The sequence below is a fragment of the Chiloscyllium punctatum genome, chromosome 2 (genome assembly GCF_047496795.1).
Source record: "Chiloscyllium punctatum isolate Juve2018m chromosome 2, sChiPun1.3, whole genome shotgun sequence".
Classification (NCBI taxonomy): domain Eukaryota; kingdom Metazoa; phylum Chordata; class Chondrichthyes; order Orectolobiformes; family Hemiscylliidae; genus Chiloscyllium; species Chiloscyllium punctatum.
This window is the reverse complement of record NC_092740.1, coordinates 138,886,422-138,909,517: the sequence shown is the minus strand read 5'-3', so window position 1 is coordinate 138,909,517 and position 23,096 is coordinate 138,886,422. Positions and strand designations below refer to the sequence as shown.

At 36.9% G+C, this 23,096-nt stretch overlaps 1 protein-coding gene across 3 annotated transcripts in view; it reads left to right on the top strand.

Annotated features, from left to right (window-relative positions):
• Window positions 1-19,035, top strand: part of gak (cyclin G associated kinase) — a 109,406-nt gene extending 90,371 nt beyond the window's left edge. Inside the window, exons 20-28 of one of the 3 annotated variants that reach the window (XM_072589108.1) lie at window positions 2,084-2,239; window positions 3,541-4,026; window positions 7,812-7,967; window positions 10,481-10,618; window positions 11,674-11,793; window positions 12,998-13,237; window positions 14,118-14,266; window positions 15,613-15,789; window positions 16,138-19,035. In XM_072589108.1, coding sequence (XP_072445209.1) covers window positions 2,084-2,239; window positions 3,541-4,026; window positions 7,812-7,967; window positions 10,481-10,618; window positions 11,674-11,793; window positions 12,998-13,237; window positions 14,118-14,266; window positions 15,613-15,789; window positions 16,138-16,239 — 1,724 coding nt within the window. In that variant the 3' untranslated portion in view covers window positions 16,240-19,035. Of the gene's footprint in view, window positions 1-2,083; window positions 2,240-3,537; window positions 4,027-7,811; window positions 7,968-10,480; window positions 10,619-11,673; window positions 11,794-12,997; window positions 13,238-14,117; window positions 14,267-15,612; window positions 15,790-16,137 lie in introns of all 3 variants that reach the window. The other 2 variants (XM_072589107.1, XM_072589109.1) reach the window with 2 other exon arrangements.
• The last annotated feature ends 4,061 nt before the right edge of the window (window positions 19,036-23,096 follow it).

Sequence of the window (23,096 nt, the reverse complement as noted above, 5' to 3'; positions counted from 1 at the left end):
CTGAGGGAAAGCTGCAAATCCCTGGTTGATTCAAACTGTTCTTTACAAGCAAGAGAGAAGGTGATAAGAGCTAACTTCACTTCTTCCTCAGTTCTTTTTATGGAGGGGAGGCTTACTGAGTTTCCAAAATTAACCTACAAAGCCCTGTCCCTTGATGCAGAGACCTCTCAGCACCAACAGTGCAAATCAGTTAAAGTCAAAATGCTTGGTGAATTGAATGCAAATCTGTTCTATCTCACAATATTACCTCAAAGTCTGCATATTGTCCCAACATTATTGTGTATAGAAAAGTATATAGTTTTAATGGTTGTCTCATTTTTCCCCGGTATATTCAGTGTTGACAGATTTTTTTTTACTATTAAGCCAGAAGTTTTACTGGTCATCTGGGAACTAAGTTAACTCTTCGTAACTTGATTTTAAGTTTTTAATCAGTTGTGTGAGATAAACTGAACCAAAATATTCCCAATAAATGAACCAGTTGAAACTTCGCCTTTATTACAATCTGTGCAATTGTAAAGATAGGACTTGAGAGAGAGAGTGAGTGCAGATGAGTTCATTACAGCACTGAAGAATCTGCAGGCAGAACATTGATACATGCAGTTTAAAATAAAGTGTGATTTAATGCCCATTAGGTGCAAGAGTAGCAGATGAAAGTACAATCTAAATCAGGAGCTCTATAGATGATTGTTTGATATAAGTTTAAAATTAAGCAGGTTCACAAAGTGCTAGCAGTTTTAGAAGCTGCCAATTTAGATCTGCCAGCATTAAGGAAATGTTAATCGTAACATTTATGCTCAGAGTAATAAAACTCTCTCTACAGATCAGGAGACCAATGACACGCAGCATATTAGAGTAGCGTACATTTCAAAATGCAATGAATGGTTTTCTTAGTGATTTTTCTTCAAAATTTAGTCAAATCTTTGAAGGGCAGATTGATTTTTTTTCAGTACAATTTTTATAAATAGAAGCATACAGTGAAAAATCTAAGAAGTTTTGCTAAACCTTTAGAAGCTATCAAATGGAGCACTGTCCAGTTCTGGTCACTACTCTTTCGGGGCAGGGGAGGATGCAGTGAAAATGTACATAACTCGTGCTGGGAATGAGTAACTTCAGATATGTGGAGGGATTCGAAAAGTGAAATCCTTCCCATAGGAGCAGACGAGGTAAAGGACAAATGTGTAAAGTTATGAAGAATTTTGACTGTGTAAGTAAGAAAAAACTGTTCCCAATGACAAGGGTTGTAAGCAGTAGAACATAAGATAATTGTCAATAAGTCGGAAATGGTGCAAAATTGTTTTACATAATGAGTTGCTATAATCTGGAATTCAGTACTTGAAAAGATGTTGGAAACAAGTTCAGCTTTGACTTTCAAAAGACAATTGCATAAAATTGAAAATGAGGAATTTACAGAGCTATGGGAGAAAGGAAGGAAAGTGTAATGAATTTATAGTTGTTTCAGGGAGCATACTGAATCAAATAGCCTCCTGAGAATCCCAGCTCAAAGAAGTAGTCCTGACATGTTTCCTCAACAATGAACCATGATAATAGAACATTAGGATATTCTGTCATTATAATTTCAGTGACCCGTTGTTCCAACACTCTCTGTTGCCCCACTCCTTCTGTACCTATGGACATATTTGACACAAGTATGAATCCTAGGCAATGAAATATGTATCAGCAATTTGTGTAAGAAAATGTCTTTGTAGAGTTCAAAAAACTTTTTATACCTACTTCCAGCATTTTCTCTGAGACACTCGCGACTGTACTAAAGCTTATTAATCACTCAAAATCACATAACAATTTGTATTAGGTTTAGTTCATGACTTTGTGTTATACAGGTCAGAATAGCATATCTCTGTAAAGAACTTCCTCAGGCGACATCTACTTTGGTTTGATTTTGAATCTTGCTGTACTACACTGCCATTGTCATGGTCCTATGTTTATTGGGTGGTAATTCTGAAATATGTGAGCAATATTTGCTCATGGAAATTATTCTTAATCTTTAAAAAAGCCTGTCGGTGTGGAGGAAAGATCTAATTTGTGAAAATTCTGAGATTCATGTCTTTTTTCTCGCCATACAAAGGAAAGCCTGAACTACCCAGACAACCAGGGTCGACAGCGCAGTATGATGCAGAGACTCCTAAATCAGACCATGCTTCACAGAATACCAGTGAAGATGAGACATCACATCAAAACAGTGACACCTCCAACAGCTTTTTTGAAACATTAAATTGGGAAGGTAAATGTTGGAAGGTCATGATAAATTGATCAAATTTCAGCTTGTGCAGTATGTGGTGGTTTCCCATTTTCATAATAACTTGATTTTCATTTCAGAGGATATTTATTTAAAATCAAATTTCCACTGTGGTTGCAAAAAGAAGAAAGACCTTGTTGTTACAATAATTTATTGAAAAATTGAGTATTCCTATTGTCAAATTCCCAGCAAAGCAAAGCTGCTAAGCTCTCAGTTTTATGTGTCATGCACCAATATTGGACTAACTTCACATTGTCTTATTTATATGGAGTGCAAGCATTGATATTGACTTAGCTTCATTGAACTAGTATTGTTCAATCATTCTGGTTCCTGCATTTGAATGTGATGTTGCGGTTTTTGTGAAATCAGCTAAATCTGTATCAAGGCTTTGCTCCTGCACAGAAACTTTTGGGAAAAAACACCAAATATGTAAATAATTATTTCATTGCTGCAAATTAAGCAGGGACTTTTCCTGGTGACAGTAAGGAGATAAAAAGTCTGAGGTTGGCTAATGTTGAACACCATTGATAAATTGAATTTGTGCAGTGCGTTAATTTATTTGGGGTGGGACAGGGTAAAACTTACTTCTCCTAACTTAAAGTTTACCTACTTTACACCATCCTACACTCTTAGGTTACTTTTGAATAAATTTATTTCGTTATTTATATGTTTCTGCTCTGAAATCATGTCAGTGAGGCTCTGGAGCTCTTCGAGGATGTCCTAATTGGTTTACTGTAGAACCTTGTATGAAGCTAAGCAGCATGAACAAGGAATGATCCCTGGTCGAGTTCAACTGTAGTGTTCCCAACTGACTATGGATAATGTAAGGAGAAAGAAAACTCATTTTCCTGAGCTGTACAATTAACTGTGGTGCCCATCATGGTTAATTAAGGCACCGACTCACTAACCAAGGTGACATCAAATAAAATGGTGCAATAGTAAAGCCATTGCAAGAATATGGCGTTGCTGGCTGGGCCAGCATTTGTTGCCCAGGGTTTTTTTGACCCATTGGCAGTGAAGGAATGGCAATATATTTTCAAGTCAGGATGATGAGTGATTTGGAGGGGTACTTGGTGGTGGTGTTCCCATTTATCTGCCCCCGTGTACCTTTAAATGGCCTTTATTATGTGTTTGGAAGGCACTGTCAAGGAAGCCTCGGTGAATATCTGCTGTAAGTAACCATCAACGAAGAAGAAATTGAAGAGTAAATAATAAATTTGCATTGAATGATTTTAATATTTAATGTGAAATAGCTAGTTAGGTCTGAAACTGTGTTTATTTAGCAGAAGCAAAAGAGGACTCCCGGGCTAGTGATGTACAAACTCCTGATGAAGGTCATCCAAGCTTGGTGGATGAAAGTGGGCCATCAGATGATGATTTTGCTGCTTTTTCAAGTGAGCGTAACACTGTGAAGATGGATGAGCCAGAGAACCCTATTCAGCCAGAACAAACGAACACCGTAAACTTTTTCTTTGAAGCAGATGTTGAAAGTTCAACAGACCAAACTGCAGAACCTTCCACTGAGGACAGTGTGGATTTGCTGGGACTAAATAATGATGCCCAAAGTGACATTGCACCACCGACAGTGGAAATGCGAAGTTCACCTAGCAATGCTGATTTGCTCAATGATTTATTTGCTGGCGGTCCAGAAGAAATACAACAAGAATTCTCAGCTGACCTAATTGGGGGAGGAAATGATTTCTTTTTCAGTGGGGCACCTCCACCACCAGTGGAACCGGTTCCTGTAGCTCATGTATCAAATGCTTCAGCAGGTAGGTGCTCCTTTAGATATTACTACCAGATAGTTAGAACTGCCAATACAGGGTGTCTTTTTCTTACAAGGTAACTTGATAGGTTTACATTTCTAAATTGAAAAACCTCTTCTGTCTGGACTTGTAGACAGCGAAAAACTATTTGCTTGTCTGCCCCTCCTTCTCCTCAAAGGTTTTGCTCTCTAATAGTTTTTTTTTATATCAGCTACTTTCTATTAATATAAGCTGTGGACTTCTTCATGGTAACTTGTGTTTTGTTGGAGATACATTTCAGCTGAGTAAGCATTTATGTTTGTCTTGCCCCTTTTCCTAAACTTAGGATTCTTTGCCTGTGGTCAATTTTTTTGTAACAAATTACTTATAAACTTACTTCACCAAGTCAAGAAGGTCTGATTGTAGAGCAACCCTGGGACTTGATCGTTTGACCAAAACCAAGTATACTGAAGTTGCCAGAATGCATCTGTAAGCCTGAGGGAGCACGGTGGTTCAGTGATTAGCACTGCTGCCTCACAGCACCAGGCACCTGGGTACAATCCAAATCTCAGGTGACTGTGGAGTCTGCATGTTTTCTCTGGTAGGTTTATGCCAGATGCTCCGGTTTCCCCTCTCAGTTCAAAAATGTACAGATTAAGTGGATTAGTTATCCTAAATTGCTCATAGTGTCCAGGGATATGTAGATTGGGTGGATTAGTCATGGTAAATGTTGGGCTACAGGGAAGTGGGGAAGAGTGAGGCAGGAGGGAGGGGAGGTGTCTAGGTGTGATGCTCTTTGGTGGATCGGTGTTGATTTGAAGGGACAAATGGCCTCTCTCTGCACTGTAGGGATTCGGTAATTCATGTTTGTGTTGACAGTCTTAACTGAAGAAAGCAGGGTACTCCAGTCTAAATGTTTCATAATTTTGGCAATGTGAGTTACATGCTAAGTAGGGTTAGGGTTAGCTTTGAAATTTGTGCAAGTCATTTGGAATAATTAAGAACTGTCCCTTATATTAGTTTTATTAGAGGAGTCTTTCTTTCTTCGTTATCTGTCACTACATAATTATCATCAAAAAAATGGATTAAACTCAAGAGACAAACAAGAGTTAAAACTTGAGCAATTTGTTACATGAACAGACAGTGTTAACCAGAAGCACAGGATCCCAGTTAAGGAAGATCAGGGACAAGATGAACAGTAACACCAAGTCAACTGCATTAAAATGTATTTCCACTGAAACACAAGTGGTTATTTAATTTCATTTAATCAGAGCTTGTGCTTTTGTATGCATATATCTTGTTCTTTATTGACCTAAAAGGTTTAGTATCTCAATTTTAATTAATTTCTGATTATTATAGTTCTTGTTATGTTTACAGGAGGTGGGGGACTTACTAAACGAGTATTTTGCGTTAGTGTTTACTATGGAGAAGGATACGGAAGATATAGAATGTGGGGGAATAAATCGCAATATTTTGAAAAAATGTCCATATTACAGATGAGGTCGTACTGGACATCTTAAAATGCACAAAGGTGGATAAATCCCCGGGATCTGACCTAGAACTCTGTGGGAAGCTAGGGAAGTGATTGCAGGGCCCCCTGCTGAGATATTTGTATCATCGATAGCCACAGATGAGGTGCTGGAACGCTGGAGGTTCAGCTAACATGATACCACTATTTAAGAAAAGTGGTAAGGGAACTATAGACCAATGACCATTTGGTGGTGGGAAAGTTGTTGGAAGGAATTTGGAAAGGCAAGAACTGATTAGGGATACTCAACATGGCTTTTTTGCATGGAAATTCGTATATCACAAACTCGATTGAGCTTTTTGAAGAAGTAACAAAGAGGACCGATGAGGCAGAGCAGTCGACATGATGTGTATGGACTTCAATAAGGCGTTCGACAAGTTTCCACACGGTAGACTGGTTAGCAAGGTTAGATCACATTGAATACAGGGAGAAGTAGCCATTTGGATACAGATCTGGCTCGAAGGAAGAAGACAAAGGGTGGTGGTGGAGGGTTGCTTTTTAGATTGATGGCCTGTGACCAGTGGTGTGCCGTAAGGATTGGTGCAGAGTCCACTGCTTTTTTGTCATTTATATAAATGATTTGGATTTGACGATAAGAGATATGATTAGTAAGTTTGCAGATGACACAACAATTAGAATGATTTGGAGATGCCTGTATTGGACTGTGGTGTACAAAGTTAAAAATTACACACCAGGCTGTAGTCCAAAAAGTTTATTTAGAAGCACTAACTTTCGGAGCGCCTGATGAAAGAGCAGTGCTCCGAAAACTAGTGCTTCTAAATAAACCTGTTGGACTATAACCTGGCATTGTGTGATTTTAACTTTATATAAAAATTGGAGGTGTAGTGGACAGCGAAGAAGGTTACCTGAGAGTACAAAGGGATCTTGATCAGATGGGCCAATGGGCCGAGCAGTGGCAGATGGAGTTTAATTAGATAAATATGTGGTGCTCCATTTTTTGAAAGACAAATCAGAGCAGGACTTATGCACTTCATAGTAAGGTCCTGGGGAGTGTTGTTGAACAAAAGGACCTTGGTGTGCAGGCTCAGGACACTTTGAAAGTGGAGTTGTAGGTGGTTAGGATAGTGAAGAAGGAGCTTGCTTTCCTTTATTGGTCAGTGCATTGAGTACAGGAGCAAATATATATTAGAAAAATACTTTCCACATATGTATTGTGTTGGGTGAATTAATGCTTTTGGGTCAAATGTTGTTTTGATAATTAGTCATCTATTACGATTCTTGTAGTCTGGAATAACCTGTTTGAATCTATCAGTTGAGGATTGGTTGCAATTGTTCAGAAATCTTCTATACCCTTTTAAGACTTTTGTGTCTATTCCAAATTAAATGTCACATCAAGGAGGGTATCCACAAATCCTCAGTGCTCACCTCATCATTGACTTTAATTTTAATTTTAGGGTACCATCCAGTTTTATACTTCCGTAAATCAACAGACAGAAATTGAAGGCCCAGATTTTTCAATGGGCCTATTGTTATTCCCACAAAGATAAGAGTTAAAGATCCTGTGGAACCTGCATTTTAGTAGACTCTGAGAGAATTGCCCAGGAAGTTGAATTTTCTGCTGGGTAATTCCGCTATGTGTAGATCCCTGCAAATGTCTCCATTTGAAATGGAGAATTCGACGGTTCCAACTAAATTAAACAGATATTGAGGTAAATCTAAATGTAGACTAAGCTTGAATAGTTATTCAACTGATGCAATACTTCCATGGCACACTCCTAACTATGCTTCCCTCAGATCACTTGCATTCCTCATACCCTGGCTTGACATCCATTTCCTCCCTGTAAATGCACTCCCTCAATCCCCCACTGATAGATGTGATACCCACCTATGCCCCTGCCAGACAGGTTTTCTCGTATCCACTCCGAATCTCCTTAGATACTACATTGCTTTACCTGGTCCCTTTCATAATAGTACTTTATCCAGCTGGCACTCAACTCACCTGGCACCCTGCTTACCTGGCTCATTTGATTGAGATTGCCACTTCTCGGAAAATCTGACCTGAAGCATATGAAGGTATTAGCCTCGTTTTATCATCAGTTGTTCTAAAATCTTTGTCGAACTGGTCTTAATCAATCGTTTGTAAATATGACTCTTTGACAATTCAGTAGAGTATAGCTTCTATCCGGTCAGCTCCTCAATTTTTAATTCAATCTAAGATTTATCAAAACCATTAATGTGCAGTATGCATTTTACGTGGATCCTTAACTAATAGTAGACATTGTAATGAAACAGCTGCAATTGCCTGTTAACTGTTTTTTCTCAGACTCTTTTGATCCATTTGGTGCTGCATTTCCAACACCCAAGACTAATCAAACTGAGCCAGACTTATTTGGACAGTTTTTCACTCCTAATGCTCCTGCTTTTTCATCCTCAAATGGTATGCCACATCCATCGTCAAGTTCAGATTTCTTCAGTATGGGTAAGTTTATCGTGGTAATGTTTAATTCTTCCTCCATTGTTTGCCTTCCACTTAAGATATTCAATAGAGGGGCTGTGCCTACAAATCATATTTGTTGTCCACCTTCTCTCCAGACTTCGAAGTTTTATATTTTTATGATCTTTGTTTAATGTGTACTTTCCTTTTCACAAAAAGAAACAGCAGATGAAAAGTGGAATTTGAATCTAAGCAAAGTCTGCAATTAGGAGTCTAATGATGGCCACAAAACCATTGTCAATTGTTGGAAAAACCTATCTGGATCACAAATGTTCTTTAGGGAAGGAAACTGCCATCATTACTTGGTTTGGTCTATATGTGACTCCAGACCTGCAGCTGTGGGCTTGCCTTCCAGGCAATTAGAGTCAAAAAGTGGGGATGCACAAAATGCTGATGGACAAAAAAAAGTTGAGAGGTCTTATCAGTTTTCATTATGTGTAAATGTGTCTTCAGAAAAATTTGTGGAACTACAAACACTCTTGGGTATTTTTGGGAACCGTGAGGGGGATAGTGATAGATTTTAAGAGAACATAGACTGATGTAATGGATGGAAGGTAGGAGATGAAATTTAATGGCAGGGATGTATGAAATGATACATTTTTGAAGGAAGAATGAGGAATGGCAACTTAAAATGAAGAATACATCTTTAAAATGGTTGATTAAACAAAGGATGTATACAACCTCAAATTGTCAAAGGTGATAAGGATTAATAAGGGATCCTCGGTTTTGTACCTATGTACTTAAAATACAATACAAGGAAATTAGCAAACACTTGTTCATCCTCAACTGGTGTTATTACATTTAACATTGGGCTGCAATACTGGGCTCTAATAGTGCATTTTAGGAAGGATGTAAACTCATTCAAGAGGTTGTAGACAAGATTTATGAAAATGATTGCAGGAATGGGAAACTCTAGCTTTGTGGAATAATTGTGAAGCTGGGTCTATTCACACAGAGTCATAGACCCTTCAGTCCAACTCCTGCATATCGATCAGATATTCTAAATTAATCTAGTTCAACTTGTTAGCATTTGGCCCATATCCCTCTAAACACTTCTTTTTCATATACCCGTTCAGATGCCTTTTAATTGTTCCAGCCTCCTCCACTTCCTCTGGCCACTCATTCTGTGCACGTGCCACCACTTTTGTGGAAAAGTTGCCCCTTAGGTCCTTTTTCAGTCTTCCCCCTCTCACCTTAAACCTATGTCCTCTAGTTTTGGACTCCCCACCCCAGGGAAAAGACTTTATCTGGTTACCCAGTCCATGCCCTTTATGATTTTGTAAACCTCTATAAGGTCATCCCCCTGCCTCAGACGCTCCAGGGAAAAGTAGCTCCAGCCTATTCAGCCTCTCCCTATAGCTCAAACCCTCCAACACTGGCAACATCTTGTAAATCTTTTCTGAACCCTTTCAGTTTCACAACATCCTTCCTATGGCAAGGAGACCAGAGTTGAACACCGTATTCCAAAGTTGGCCTAACCAATGTCCTGTACAGCCGCAGCATGACTCAATCCACTGTCCAATAAAGGCAAGCATACCAAGTGCTTTTTTCAGTAACCTGTCTATCTGGACTCCACTTTTAAGGAAGTATGAACCTGCGCTCCAAGATGTCTTTGTTCAGCAATACTGAATCATTAAGTGTCCTTACAGAGGATTTGATATGGTTGTTAAAAATCATGACAGGTGTTGACTTTGTGAATAGAGATAAACTGTACCCATTGTTGAATGGGTTGAGAACTGGAGAATGGGCAATAACAACTTGCAGTGAGAAAATGGCAGGAAGTGACATAAGCTGAGTTACTCTCATTAAGTTAGAATCATAGAATCCCTACAGCGTGGCAGCAGACCCATTAAATCTATACCGACCTTCCTAAGAGCATCCTACCCTATCCCTGTAATTCTGATTTTCCCATGAATAATCCACCTAATCTATTCATCCCTGGACACAATGGGGTAATTCAGCATGTCCTATCCGCTTAATCTGCACATCTTTGGACTTTGGGAGGAAACTGGAGCACCGGGAGGAAACCCATGCAGACGGGCAGAATGTGCAAACTGCCACCCAAGGGTGAACTCAAACCTCGACCCCTGTGAGACATCAGTGCTAACCATTGAGCCACCGTGCTGCCTCTTGTCAAGGATGATGGACTAAATGTTCTGTGTTGTCATCATTCTATCGTTGTTTGTGGTCTAAGGTGTCTCACGGAGTACATTCCTTTGTTTTATCCCTTGACGAATTGCAAAATCACACTTTAAAATATGTATTAAGCTATCATTTTACCTAATAAAATACAACTGAGCATTACAATTCACACCCTTCATCTACTTAGAGTACAGTTTTAAAAACAGCATTTGTGGACATGGCTTGCTGTAATTCACACTGTTTGATGGTTGCTTTGGGTGTAAATCATTGTGTTGTTTTTAGTTATCATGAGTATTTAAATGGTTCTTAGAAAATGTTTGAATTAATATAAATTTGCACATTATGCTTTCTTGTAGGAAGCTCAACACCTGAGTTATCAAAAGTATCATCATCTGCCAGTCAACCAGACCTCATGGGCGGCTGGAATGCGTGGCCTTCCAGCAGTGCTGTTCCCCAACAGAATAACAAGACAGCATTTTCAGAGACAATGCAAAGTAACATATGCTTGTTTTGATTTTTTTTTGTAAAACTGCATCTTGGATATCTTGTGCTTCTACTTTGAAAAGAACAGATGTGAGATGTGCTACCATTCTTTTGAAAATGCATAACTTGGAATTTCAGCTTAATTTTTAGAATTCTCACCTTTAGGTTAAAGGGTTTGATACTTTACAACTAAACACTGGATTAAATTTAAAAAAAACTACTTGAAACCACTGATCAAGAAGCTGATTCGGCTATCCAGTCATATTGAGGCTAAATACACACATCCAGTTTTGGGGATATTATAAAAAAGAAAATTAAATATAGTAATTACATTTTATAATGCTTTTCACAAATTCAGGATTTTCCAAAATGCTTTATAGCTACTTTAGTACTTTTGGAAATGTTGTCACTCTGGTCATGTAGGCAATGTGCAAGCCAATCTGGACACTGTAGTGGCCAAAAAAACACAACCATTTTAATCATTTTAGCTGAAGGATAAATGCTGCCAGGATATTTGGAGAATCCCAAGCTCCTGTTCAAATGGTTTATGGGATTGTTTATGTTTTCTGAGAGGACAAATGGGGTCTTAGTTTAATACCTCATCTCAAAGGCAGAATATGTAAATGTGTAGTCAATTTGCCTGAGTAAAAGAGATAGACAAGAAACCACTGTCTTAGCTATTTTGAAAAATCATTGAATATTGGAAGAGGCATCAAACTTTGTAAGTATGTGCTCTGGAGTATTGACTATTCACTTTTATGATTTACAAATATAGATATACATTTATCTGCCTATTTAAAGATTGTGATGTTAAAAAAGTGCTATTTATGAAGTTCTACTTCTTTAAGAAAAGCCTTTTTTTGCTGATATGATAATTTAACATTATTCTTACATTGGCCATCAAGTTAGTTTTGATTAAACAAGTATGTGGTATAGTCCACAAGATCTGAGTTTTGCCTGACCAGATAATGTAATATAACTTGCACCATTAATATTGCACTTCTTTGTTTCATGACTGCTGGACTGTAACCTGTAAGTAACTCATGTTGGATTATTCCTAATATAGGCTCAACTTTTGCTTCATCATCTGGTGCTGCCTCCAGTCTTCCTTCAAATGCATCATTTAGTCATTCAAAATCTTTTGATCCATTTGCTGACATTGGTAACCTTGGTACCAATTTACCAGGTAATGTCCCTGAACCATTAATACAGAACCGACAGATCCGGTAAATAAAATAATTCTCATTGCCTTTGGGACCTTGCATTTAGTCATTCATAATTGACATGTTAAGTGTCTTATAAGATAACAGCCTTGCAATGTAAATATTGATGGGATTGATCTGTTCAGACTATGTTCACAGATTTTATTCCTCCCTTCTTTATGCTTCATAGAAGTCTCGACTACACCTCAAGTAAAGCCCATCAACATATCCTGCTACAGCTTTCTCACTCGTGTTTATCTAACTTCATATTTAAATGCATTTGTTATTTGCTTCATTACTTGAATAATATGTTCCACATTCTAATCACTCTTTGGGCAAAGAGGTTTCTGCCATATTTTGTTTTGAACATGTTCATGATTACCTTATTTTAACTGCTGCTAGTTGTAGTCTCCACTGCAAATGAAAGTTTTATTTATACTGACCTTATCACACATTTTCATAATCTTTTAAACCTCTATGAGGTCACTCCTCTGTTTCCATTTTTTCTGAGAAAATAGCCCTTTTTTCATTTTACTATATTTTTTAACTTGATCCATTGTTCCTGACCATCTTTACTAAACTATCTTCTTGTAAATTTTCTTTGCGACTTTCCAGTGCTTCTGTATCCTTAAAATTTGGAGACCCAGTATGGTAAAACAAGGTTCTGTACAGGCTAATAATAATTTACCTGATATTTAATTCTGTTTCTCGAACCACAGGTTTGTTTCTTTTCATAGCTTCAAGTGATTTGTACATCTGTACCTACCAGATCCTTATATTCTTCTGTGCCATTTAGTTAATTAGTTTTCACAGGATTATTTCTTATTCTTCCTCTCAAAATGCTTCACATTTATCTATTTGAAACTTATTTGCAGTTATAGAGCATCTCTGACAGTATAGTAATGTCTTCCTGTATAATCTTCCAGTCCTCTGCAGTATTGATTATCACTCTTGCCCCAAAATTTGTGTCCGTGGCAAATTTTGATATTGTTCTCCTGAGTCTAAATTATTTATGTAAGTAACAAAGTCAGTCTCAGTACAAATCCTATGCTTTCTGAAACATGATACACATGTTTAGGATGCTATGTAATCTGCTCTGTTTCATGTGAGGACAAAGAATAGATAAATAATATGACTTCTATAGTTGATTTGTCTTTATAGCAATGATCATTCTTGATGCTTCTACAGGTTCCTTGAGTGGAGGATTTTCAGCCGGAGGAACATTCACTCCGAAGCCGGCACAGCCAGTGGGCAGCAGTTCATGGCAGTCTGGCAGAACACTGGGCAGCAATACTACTTCACAGCAACAGACTCAGCAATCAAAGCCACATCAGCCTAGACCAGCAGCCCAGGCCAAACCTAACTACAATTTGAATTTCAGTGTCATGGGGAGACGGGAGGAACGAGGCATCCGAGGGCCTGGATTTGGTAATTTTTCTTCTGTTTTACATTTCAACTGTTTCTTTTTAAAAATTACTTGTCAAACTGAAGTTTTGTTTTAAGCAAGGAGGGCAAGCTGCTTTTAAAACATATAGATTAACAAAGGAATTCAAATATGGACTTTAACCATTTGGCCAACCCGCTGCACGTTTGTGCTTATCCTCCACTCCAGCACTGGTCAGAAAGGAGAGATTTCCTTTGTTTGATGGAATTCCAACATTTGCATAATTGAACTTTGCCCTTTTATATGCCCTTGTCTGGCCTATGGAATTGTGCTTGAGAAGGTGGTTGTGAGTTAAAATTAGACCGCATTGAACAATTAAACAAAAAGGAAAGTAATGTTTCGACCCACTTGAATTTTACATATTTGAAATTGCTCAAAAGCATTTGCATTTCACCACAGATCATAAAAGTTCCTTGAATTACATGATACCTTGTCACAAAAAACACTCACTAGTCCCTCACATTTTTCCTTTATTTCCACGTGCCTTTCTTTTTTTTCCTTAAATACCATCAAATCTATTCTGAAATTTTGACATTGTTCCTGTTTCAATCATTCATTCCATAGCACATTCCATTCTCAACCCTCTATGTTGAGCAATGTTTCCCTCTAAAATTTCACACTTTAATCTTAAATGAATGCCCCTCCTGTGAGGTCGCTTCTTTGAATTCCTGTCTCTGTCTAATCTCCCTTCCACTTCCTGTTTTAAGCAGTTATTTCAAAGCATTCTGTAATCTCCACTGTTCTATTGAAAACTACTTCAATGGTTAGAATAAGACTTTCTTTTATGTAATATAATTTACTGCAAGTAACTGTTCATAGTAAAATCTTGTTATTCAATTGGTTTTCTTTTCCTCCCTTCTGCAGGACCAAAACCAAAAGTTTCTGTAAATGACTTTCAGGACCTGTTGTCGGAACAAGGATTTTCTAGTACAGCGGACAGAAAAGAACCAAAGACTATTGCAGAATTACGAAGAGAAGAACTGACTAAAGAAATGGATCCCTTAAAACTGAAGGTTTGAAGAATATGAACATGTTGCACAGACCTGGAGCAGGAGTAGTCAGTTCAGCTCATTGAACCTGACCTGCAATTCGATATGATCATGGCTGAGGTCATCTTGCCCTTAACTCCACTTTCCTGCCCCACTCTCCATAATATTTCAACCTATTGCTCATTAAATATCTGTTGATCTCCTCCTTAAACTTATTCAATGACCAGCATGAACTGCACTCTGGGGTACTGAATTCCACAGATGCTATGTAATTTCTCCATATGTCTGTTTTAAATCTGGTACCCCTAATTCTAAGACTATGACCTCTCGTTCAAGATTGCCCCATGTGAGGAAGCATTATATCTTCTTCTATTTTGTCAATCTTCTTCTTTAGCATCTTATGTACATCAATTCGATCTCCTCTTGTTCTTCTAAACTCCAGAAGCTATAGGCCTAAACTGCTCAATCTCTTTTCATGAGACAAGTCCCTCCTCTCTGGAATCCATTTTGTGAACCTCCTGTAAACTGCCTCCAGTAACAATTATATCCCTCCTCAAGTAAGAGAACTAAAATTGTCCACAATACTGCAGGTGCAGTTACTAATGCCTAGTACAGTTGTAGCAACACTTCCTACTTTTATATTCTATTCCTTTAGCATTAAGTACCAACATTTCCAGATGTACCTGCATACTAGTTTTCTGTGATTTATGCTCGGGTGCTCTCATATCCCTCTGCACTAAAGTGCTCTGAAGTTTCCGTCCATTTAGATAATATTAGCTTTCTACTCTTCTGACCAAAATGGCGAACCTCAAACTTATCCATGTTAAACTTCATCTGCTAAATTTTGGCCCATTCACCTAACCTAATGTTCAAATTCGTTATGAATCAGTTTGTTCAGTTAAATAATCTTCTGGTGCTATGGTATGATTGGCACTTTCAGTTGTCAGTTGCTTTTACAAAGTGATGTCTTGGCAGTGAGAAATGTTATTATACTGCTGTTCTGAGCTTTGTTACATTATTTTATCAATGCATCCTTGCAGTCAATGAAATTCAGAATACAACAGGGTAAAGAGGAACATAGGAGCAGGAATTTGCCATTGATCCATTGGGATTATTCTACCATTTAATCAAATTTTAACTGATATGCACTTCAACTCCTTTCACTCACCTTTGGTCCATATCCGTAACATAGTATGAAGATCTTGAAGCATTGTCTACTTAAGTTTTAATATAGGTCACTTTTTTTTTTCAGGTACCTAGTTTACTTCCATTGCTATGTGATATTTTTAACCATCATAACAAAGATGGAAATGTTTACAAAATTCTTGTTGCTTATTAGGTTACATATTGAAGTTTTGATTCTTTCCTAGATCCTTGATTGGATTGAAGGAAAAGAGAGAAATATAAGGGCTTTATTGTCAACTCTGCACACAGTACTGTGGGAGGGTGAAACTAAGTGGAAACCCGTGAGCATGGCAGACATAGTGCACCCAGACCAAGTGAAGAAGGTCTATCGGAAAGCTATACTTGTAGTTCACCCAGACAAGGTAAGGTCAACAAAATTGCATCATCAGGCAAGTCAATTGCAATAAACTTAAAATCGGGGAGTTCATTAATTAACATAATAAAATATCATTAGTACTTTTAAAAAGTTTGAAAGGAAATGGAATACTATTGTTGAATTTAACTTGATCTTTGCTTTGTTACACCAACAAGAAAAAGTAGAGTTAAGTTAAATAAATGATTACTAAATGCTTGTGGGATCCATCACAACAGTTTTTGTGAGCTAGGTTCTGCCTGCAATGTAATTTGCTTCTGATATTTTAAACCTACAATGAAATAAAGCATATTTTCATTGTTATGAACTGGACACTAAACTTTTTTCTTAAATTAAGGCTACAGGTGAACCTTATGAACAGTATGCTAAGATGATCTTCATGGAACTGAATGATGCTTGGTCAGAATTTGAAAACCAGGGATCAAAGGCACTGTTTTGAATCATCGAACTTCTGAATATAATTGACAAGGCTGCTCCAAGTGCTATGATAGTGTGTTTTTATCTTATTTTGGAACAGCTCCTGCAAAAGATATTCATATCTTCAGTTGTCTTAAAATTTCATCTTCATGAACTGCAGAGTTGTAGTTTAAAAATGTGTGGGTTCTTCCTACAAACTCTTGATTGATACACTTGCTGCATCATTATGACAATCTTTTTCTGCTGCAGGGTGATGACAGTGCTTAGACATCCTCTTAAAAACCACATTTATATCTTTAAATCATTGCAATGGATATTCTTTTGAAATGTGTTTGAAAATCTAATCTGTTTTGACAGAGGGATTAAACTACTAGGTGTAAATGTTGGAGAAGGATGCAGAGGAAGAATGTTGTATGAAGGCATTCTAAAATGTATAGTGTAGGTTTATTAAATTTAATGAACATATTCAACAGTTCCTTACCTTTTAAAGGTTGGAGATGAAGCATTCCTGTTGGCATGTTCAGCCCACTTGGCCACCTTCTGTAGTCTTTGTTCATGTTTGCCATATTTTGTTTGTAATTTTATCATGGCTTTCTTTGGTTGATTTCAATTAACCTTGAGCCATAATATTATTGGCGAGAAGGAATTTCATTTTGTTAGCCCATATAGACTATGCTTGTCTTTCTGAAACTTGAAATTCCTTTCACCAAGCTCCAGCTTTCTCATTTTAATGTTGATTTCTGTAATAATGTAAATTTAATGTTCATGAGTGTATATTATGTGCTATGAATTAGGGCGTTGACCTATTTTGAAGCATTATGTTCCTGTTTTAAATTTCAATGACTATTGAAAATGGTTGTGCACCATGATTTAAGGTTTAGCATGTAAATGCTACAATCTTGAAATGAGTCTTCAAGTGTCAGCTGGCACCTGAGAGAAATGATTTGTAATAACTTGTGAAGTAAATGTTAATTACCTTTTCTTTGTAAAAATTGGAAGTGTTTGCACTTTACACTGAAGCCAATATTTGGTTGACTGTCCACTGAATGCTACTTTCCAAGATGTGGATTTTAGAAAACTTATCCTTTGTCGTGTACATAAAGGAGTAACTCTCCTGATATACTTTCCGTTCAAAGGTCCTGTTTTACATGGTCATTGTTTGTCCAAAATTAACCGAGAATTCCTTTTCTTCTAAAGAAAGAAATGCATGAATAGTGTCGTTGTTCAGAATTAGTAGAATTCCAGTATCAAAGTCTGTTCTCTCCCATTGCTATTCAATTTGGAGTGTGATTTAATTCATTCACAGGTAACTAATTTCTGCACATTGAATTTGGCTTGTCCCAGAAATGATACAATTTGACAGAAATCAGGTTTGCATCTAGATTAACTAAACAAATGTTTCTTGTTAAGAAAGGGTTATGAATGCAGCAAATTTGTCAAAAGGTGAAAACTAATTGCTTGACTGTTGGTTAATGAAGAAAGGTGAGAGAAAATCTGTATTACAATTATTTAGAAATATTCTGTATTAAAATCTGGCCGTATAATGTGGTATTTCTAATATTCCATCAGTATTTTAAAGGTAATTTAAATTTTTTTATTACTTCTCTGCACCTTTTTGTTGCCTGTATGTGTCATACTTCAGGCAGGAGTATGAAAAGACATAGGTCTGAGTTGTTCACTCCTGCCAACAGTGCCGTTGTGTGTTCTAAAGTGTGTCTACGAGGTGATTCTTTAAAGTCTGGACAGCGATTCTCAATGCTGTGTGAATCTTGGTTTAGCAAACTGTTTGTTTAAAACCCATCAAAACTGAATTTAAAGTACCAGCTTGACTGAGAATTCAATCCATGCGTTCAATGTGGGACCAGAGACCCTGCTGACTAGAGCTTACCCATGCAGCCTGAGATTGCACAGTATTTAACAAAAACAAAATAACATTTTTGATATGATTGTGAGGTTAACCTGAAGAGTAGGTATATGCCATGTCAAAATTCTGACATGTTTACCAAGTAATCTTTTTGCTTGAAGATTACAATGAACAAAAATAATGATGTGGCTTACAAAATGGATTCACAACTGAACTGTTTACAAGTGCAGTGAACATTACTATTGAAGTTGAAACATACACTCATAGTACCTGTGTTTTGATATTTAAAATATAAGGGCTGAAAAGCTTGCTGAGAAAGTACATGTCAAGTCATAAGGATCTTGATTTTTCTTTACATATTTGTATATCTTGGCAAATAGTTGCTTAATGAAGGATGCATTGTGTAATTTTACCTGGGAACATATAGTTGAAATAGCAAATGATGCATATTAGGAATTTTGTATTACTGATGAGACACTCCTAAAATGGCATGTGAGAAATTGGGCATTACAGCCATTTAAGGCATTCGGAGAATAAATTCCAAGTGCAAAATGAGATACGTTTCCTCTTCTATTGACTTTAACTTAGAGAAAATGATGATTTGGTTGCACAATTACTTTTAAATCTAACATAGTCTTAATTTGTGTGATTCTTCTGGGATATATTGAAGGGACTTGCAGAAAATATTCTTATTTTGGACAACTGTTTGAAAATATGTTACACAAGTTGCATTTTTTTAAATATGGAAATATTGTATTATCTATAGATTGTACAACATATATGTATATATAGAACGTAAATTGAAACCCCAGACATTCGAAACAGGGATCCATGTAATAAATACAAAATAGAATCTGTTGATTTAATCACATACATCTCTGTCTGGAAATATGAATGAATATCTGATCTGTGAATTGCATTTATGGCGAATAAAACAGATTGATTTATTCGATAGTTCATGACCTCACTACTCCAGTTTGTCTATTATTTTGTGTCGGATATAACTTTCCTTTTATTTGTGCATTGAAATCATGATTTTTTTTTTCCTAATTTCAGTTCTTATCAGGGAATGATCAGTTCAATTAATTGAAAGGATGACTATGTTGGTAACTTACTCTAAATAATGTATTTGTATTCTGGATTCTCATTTGGAGGAATGGTTAATTGCAGAATGTGTTGTGCAAAATATTGCTTGGCCGTGCTTCGGTTTCTTTTATACAAAACAATTGGTCATAATGGTCTGACAAGAAACACTGTTGGATTTGCTGCTGCACAGAAATAACTATCCTAGCCATAGCCAGGCAGCAGGCTATTCTGGACCTGGTAATGTGCAACGAGGCAGGATTAATCAAAACTTCATCATATAACAGTCTCTCAGCAGCAGTGAACTGAGCATTATAAGATTTAATGATTTAAACCTAAACAAAACTTAATATTAAGGGTATGAAGCAGAGTTGGCCAAAGTGGACTGGAAACTAGATTAAAAAATATTTGAGATGCAATGCAAGACTTTTTGGTATTAACAGCACAGCAAAGACGTATCCCAGTGAAAAAGCAAGACGCTTGGAGGGAAACCTATCAAATAAGGCCAAATAAGAAATGGAGCTTCTGGCAAATTGAAAGAAACACCATGCAAATCTGTAAAGATTCAGAAGTTAGGATTTTCTTTTGAATAACCAGAAAATAATGCCAAAATATATATTAAGGAAAGAGAGGGTATGAAAGAAAACTAGCCAGAATATAAAAAGTTAGTGGGACAAATATAATATAACATAGAGACACATAATACAGTCACAATAATACAAGTATTTAAATAGGAGAAGAGTAACTAAAGTGTTTACTTTCTAGTTAGCATTGGGAAAGCAGAAATGGTGAAAGTGTTGACAGATATTTTGTGTCATTTTATACTGTTGAAAATATAAAACTTCCCAAAGATATTTGAAAAGCAAGAAATGAACAGGAAAAAGGAACTGAAAACAATCATCATCACCAGGGAAAGGGTAGTAGGAAAACCATCCAATTTTAACATTGATAAGCCTCTATTATAGCCTGATGGCTTGCTTCCTAGGGCCTTAAACAAGGTGGCTGCGGTGATAGCAGATGTAGTGGTTATAATCATTCAAAATTCCTTACTGTCGGAATACTCCCAATGGATTAAAAAATAACCAAAGAAAACACTATTATTCGTGAAAGGAGGGATACCGAAACTAGGACACTGTAGCCAGCTTAGCTATCATCTACCTTGGGGAAATTGCTCAAATCCATAATTAAGGAAGTTATAAAGGATACTTAGAAAATCATAACTGGGTCAGGTAGAGTCAACATGGTTGCTGGGGCCTCGGCTATTTACAATCTATCAATGACTGGATGAAGAAACCAAATGTCTGGTAGCTAAATTTGTTGGTGATACTGAAATAAAAAGTAATTAGGTTTACTGCAGCCTTGCAGGGCCTTGGTAAAAGTACATCTGGGGTACTAAATTCATTTTGGTATTTAGATTTGTAAAAAGATATAATTGTTAATAGCAGTTCCAAAAAGCTCTACTCAGTTAATTGTTGGGATAAATGGCTTATCTTTTGAAGAAAGGTTGGGCCCATGTCCATTGGAGTTGACCTTATTGAAACAGAAGATCCTAAGGGGACTTGATAGGTTAAACACTGGAGGTTATTTTCTCTTATTGTGGAGATAAGAATACAGTATAAGATAAATTTGTTTTTGCTCAGAGTCATTTATTATATTCACTCCTACAGAAAGCAGTGGAGGCTGGTTCATTGAATTTATTCAAAGCTGAGTTGGATAGATAGTCAAGGAGTCAATGGTATTGGGGCAGACACAGCTGGAATTGAGGGCGCAATTAGACATAAGCTTATTAAATGGTGGAACAGGCTCAAAACCGAATGTCTTATTCCTGTTCTTATATACTCATTACCCAACATCATCCATAGTGAAATTGAGAAATGAATAAACAGAGTAACGTGCTGGGCATTGTTTACTGCAGAAGCTTATTTCATGTTGTTTTGCAATAATTTGTCAATTTAAAAGCTCCTTCATTTTCTTTCTTCTGCTTGATCTCACCTGAGTCTGAGAATGTATTACTTATTCAGTTGATTATTTTTGTTTCTTTAATTATTATGTTTCTACAATAGTGAGAAATGACAACAGTGATGCAATTTATATATTTTGCATATATGTTTGTGGAAGAGTGGTTAACTTCATTGAGTTAGCAGAGTAATAGTTGTGAGTTCATGAAGCATATTGAACTTAGGTTCATAAACTAGCTAGCTGTTTTTGTTTGTTACTGACAGACCAGTGCACCATCAGAGGTATGAGCTGTTATGTTGGACATTAAATTTGAGGCCCTGTCTTAAGTGGATTAAAGTATCCGACAATTCTAAACGGCAAATAGTAGGGCATTCTTGCAATAGGACCAATCAGCATTGCTCCCTGAATTGAAATTAAAATAGTTTCATTCTTTAATCCTGCTGTTTATGCACATCTTGTGAATACAATTTCACAGCTGGGTTTCCTGCATTTCAATTAAAAAATGTATTTTGAAAATAATCCACTAATTGTGAAGCACTTTGGGATGTCCTCAGGATAAAAAGCATGATAGATTCAAGTTAATTCTTTATTGAGGAATTTCCATTGGTATTAATTTTTAGAGAAACACCTATTTGCTTTAGCCTAAAGCCAGTCATGAGATAAATATACTTAAAATAATTTATTGAATGATTTGGGAGATGACAATGTTTTTGTTCACTGTGGTGAAGGTCTATAAATCACCACATTAAAGGGTAGTAGAGGAAGCAATCCTCATGATAGTTTAAAACATATTCTTTTATACGCATGTAAAGTACAGTACTGTCCAAAGCAACAGACTATGCCTGGAAATGCAGAGTTAGGCTGAATAGATAACTTTTGTCTGGTAGATAGGATGGACTAAATGGTTTCATTCTGTGCTGTGAATTAATGTGATAACCTAATGTGTGTGGATTCCCTGTTGCTCAATGTTAGGTAGAGATCTGTAGATTTTTAGAAAGATGCATATGGTGATAATGCATTGAGATAGAGTTCCAGCACATATAATCCACAATTATATGGAATACTTTAGCAACCTCCAAGGGGGTGACTGCCTTCCTGCTCTGACATTTATGTTTTGTTAATTTAAAACAATGTGGAAATGAAATACAAATCGAAACAGCAACAGGTTTTGTGGATGATTCTCAGATTTCAAAATGCCTCCTGAAATTTCCAAATATGAAAAGATGAAGAGTGAAATAGCTAACTGAAGAGTGGGGCGGCGGGGCGGGGCGGGGTGGGGGGGTGGGAGGGGGAGGGGGAGGGAGGGTGGGTGTGGTGACAAGATGAACCTGTGTGATGAAAAAACGATTTGGGCAAAATGGTACTGCTGTAATTCCAAGTTATTTCACAACCCTCAAGCTAAATGTAGCTTAGTTACATTAATAACAAGGAATCAGATATGGGACCCTCTGAGCTTAATATGATCAAAAGTTAGGTAATGGTATTGGAGTACAGATCAGCCATGATCAAGTGAACAGAGGAATAAATTTGAAAGACTAAATACCCTTATCTTGTTCCTATTTTCCCTATTGTTCCATGTTTTCAGGCCTCTCTGAATACTGGATTAGTCCTGGGGAACTGGAAGATTGTAAATGTGACACCATTGTTTAAGAAAGGGTTGAAAAACTTCAGACCTGTCAGCTTGATATTAATAGTGTGAAAAGTGATGGAGGCCACAATACTGGATAAGGTAAATATACACTTAGAGGAAAATAGATTAATACAATACCATCAACATGGCTCTGTCAAGGGCAGGCCATGTCTCTCAAATTTAATTGAGCTCTTTGAGGTGATAAGTGGTGGATGAGGATAGGGCTGTGGATCTTATATATTTAGACTTTCAGAAAACACTTGAAACTGTGCCACATAGCAAATTATTAACAAATTAGAAATATCTGGATTGACTGGTCCTTGGCAACATGGGATAAAAACCA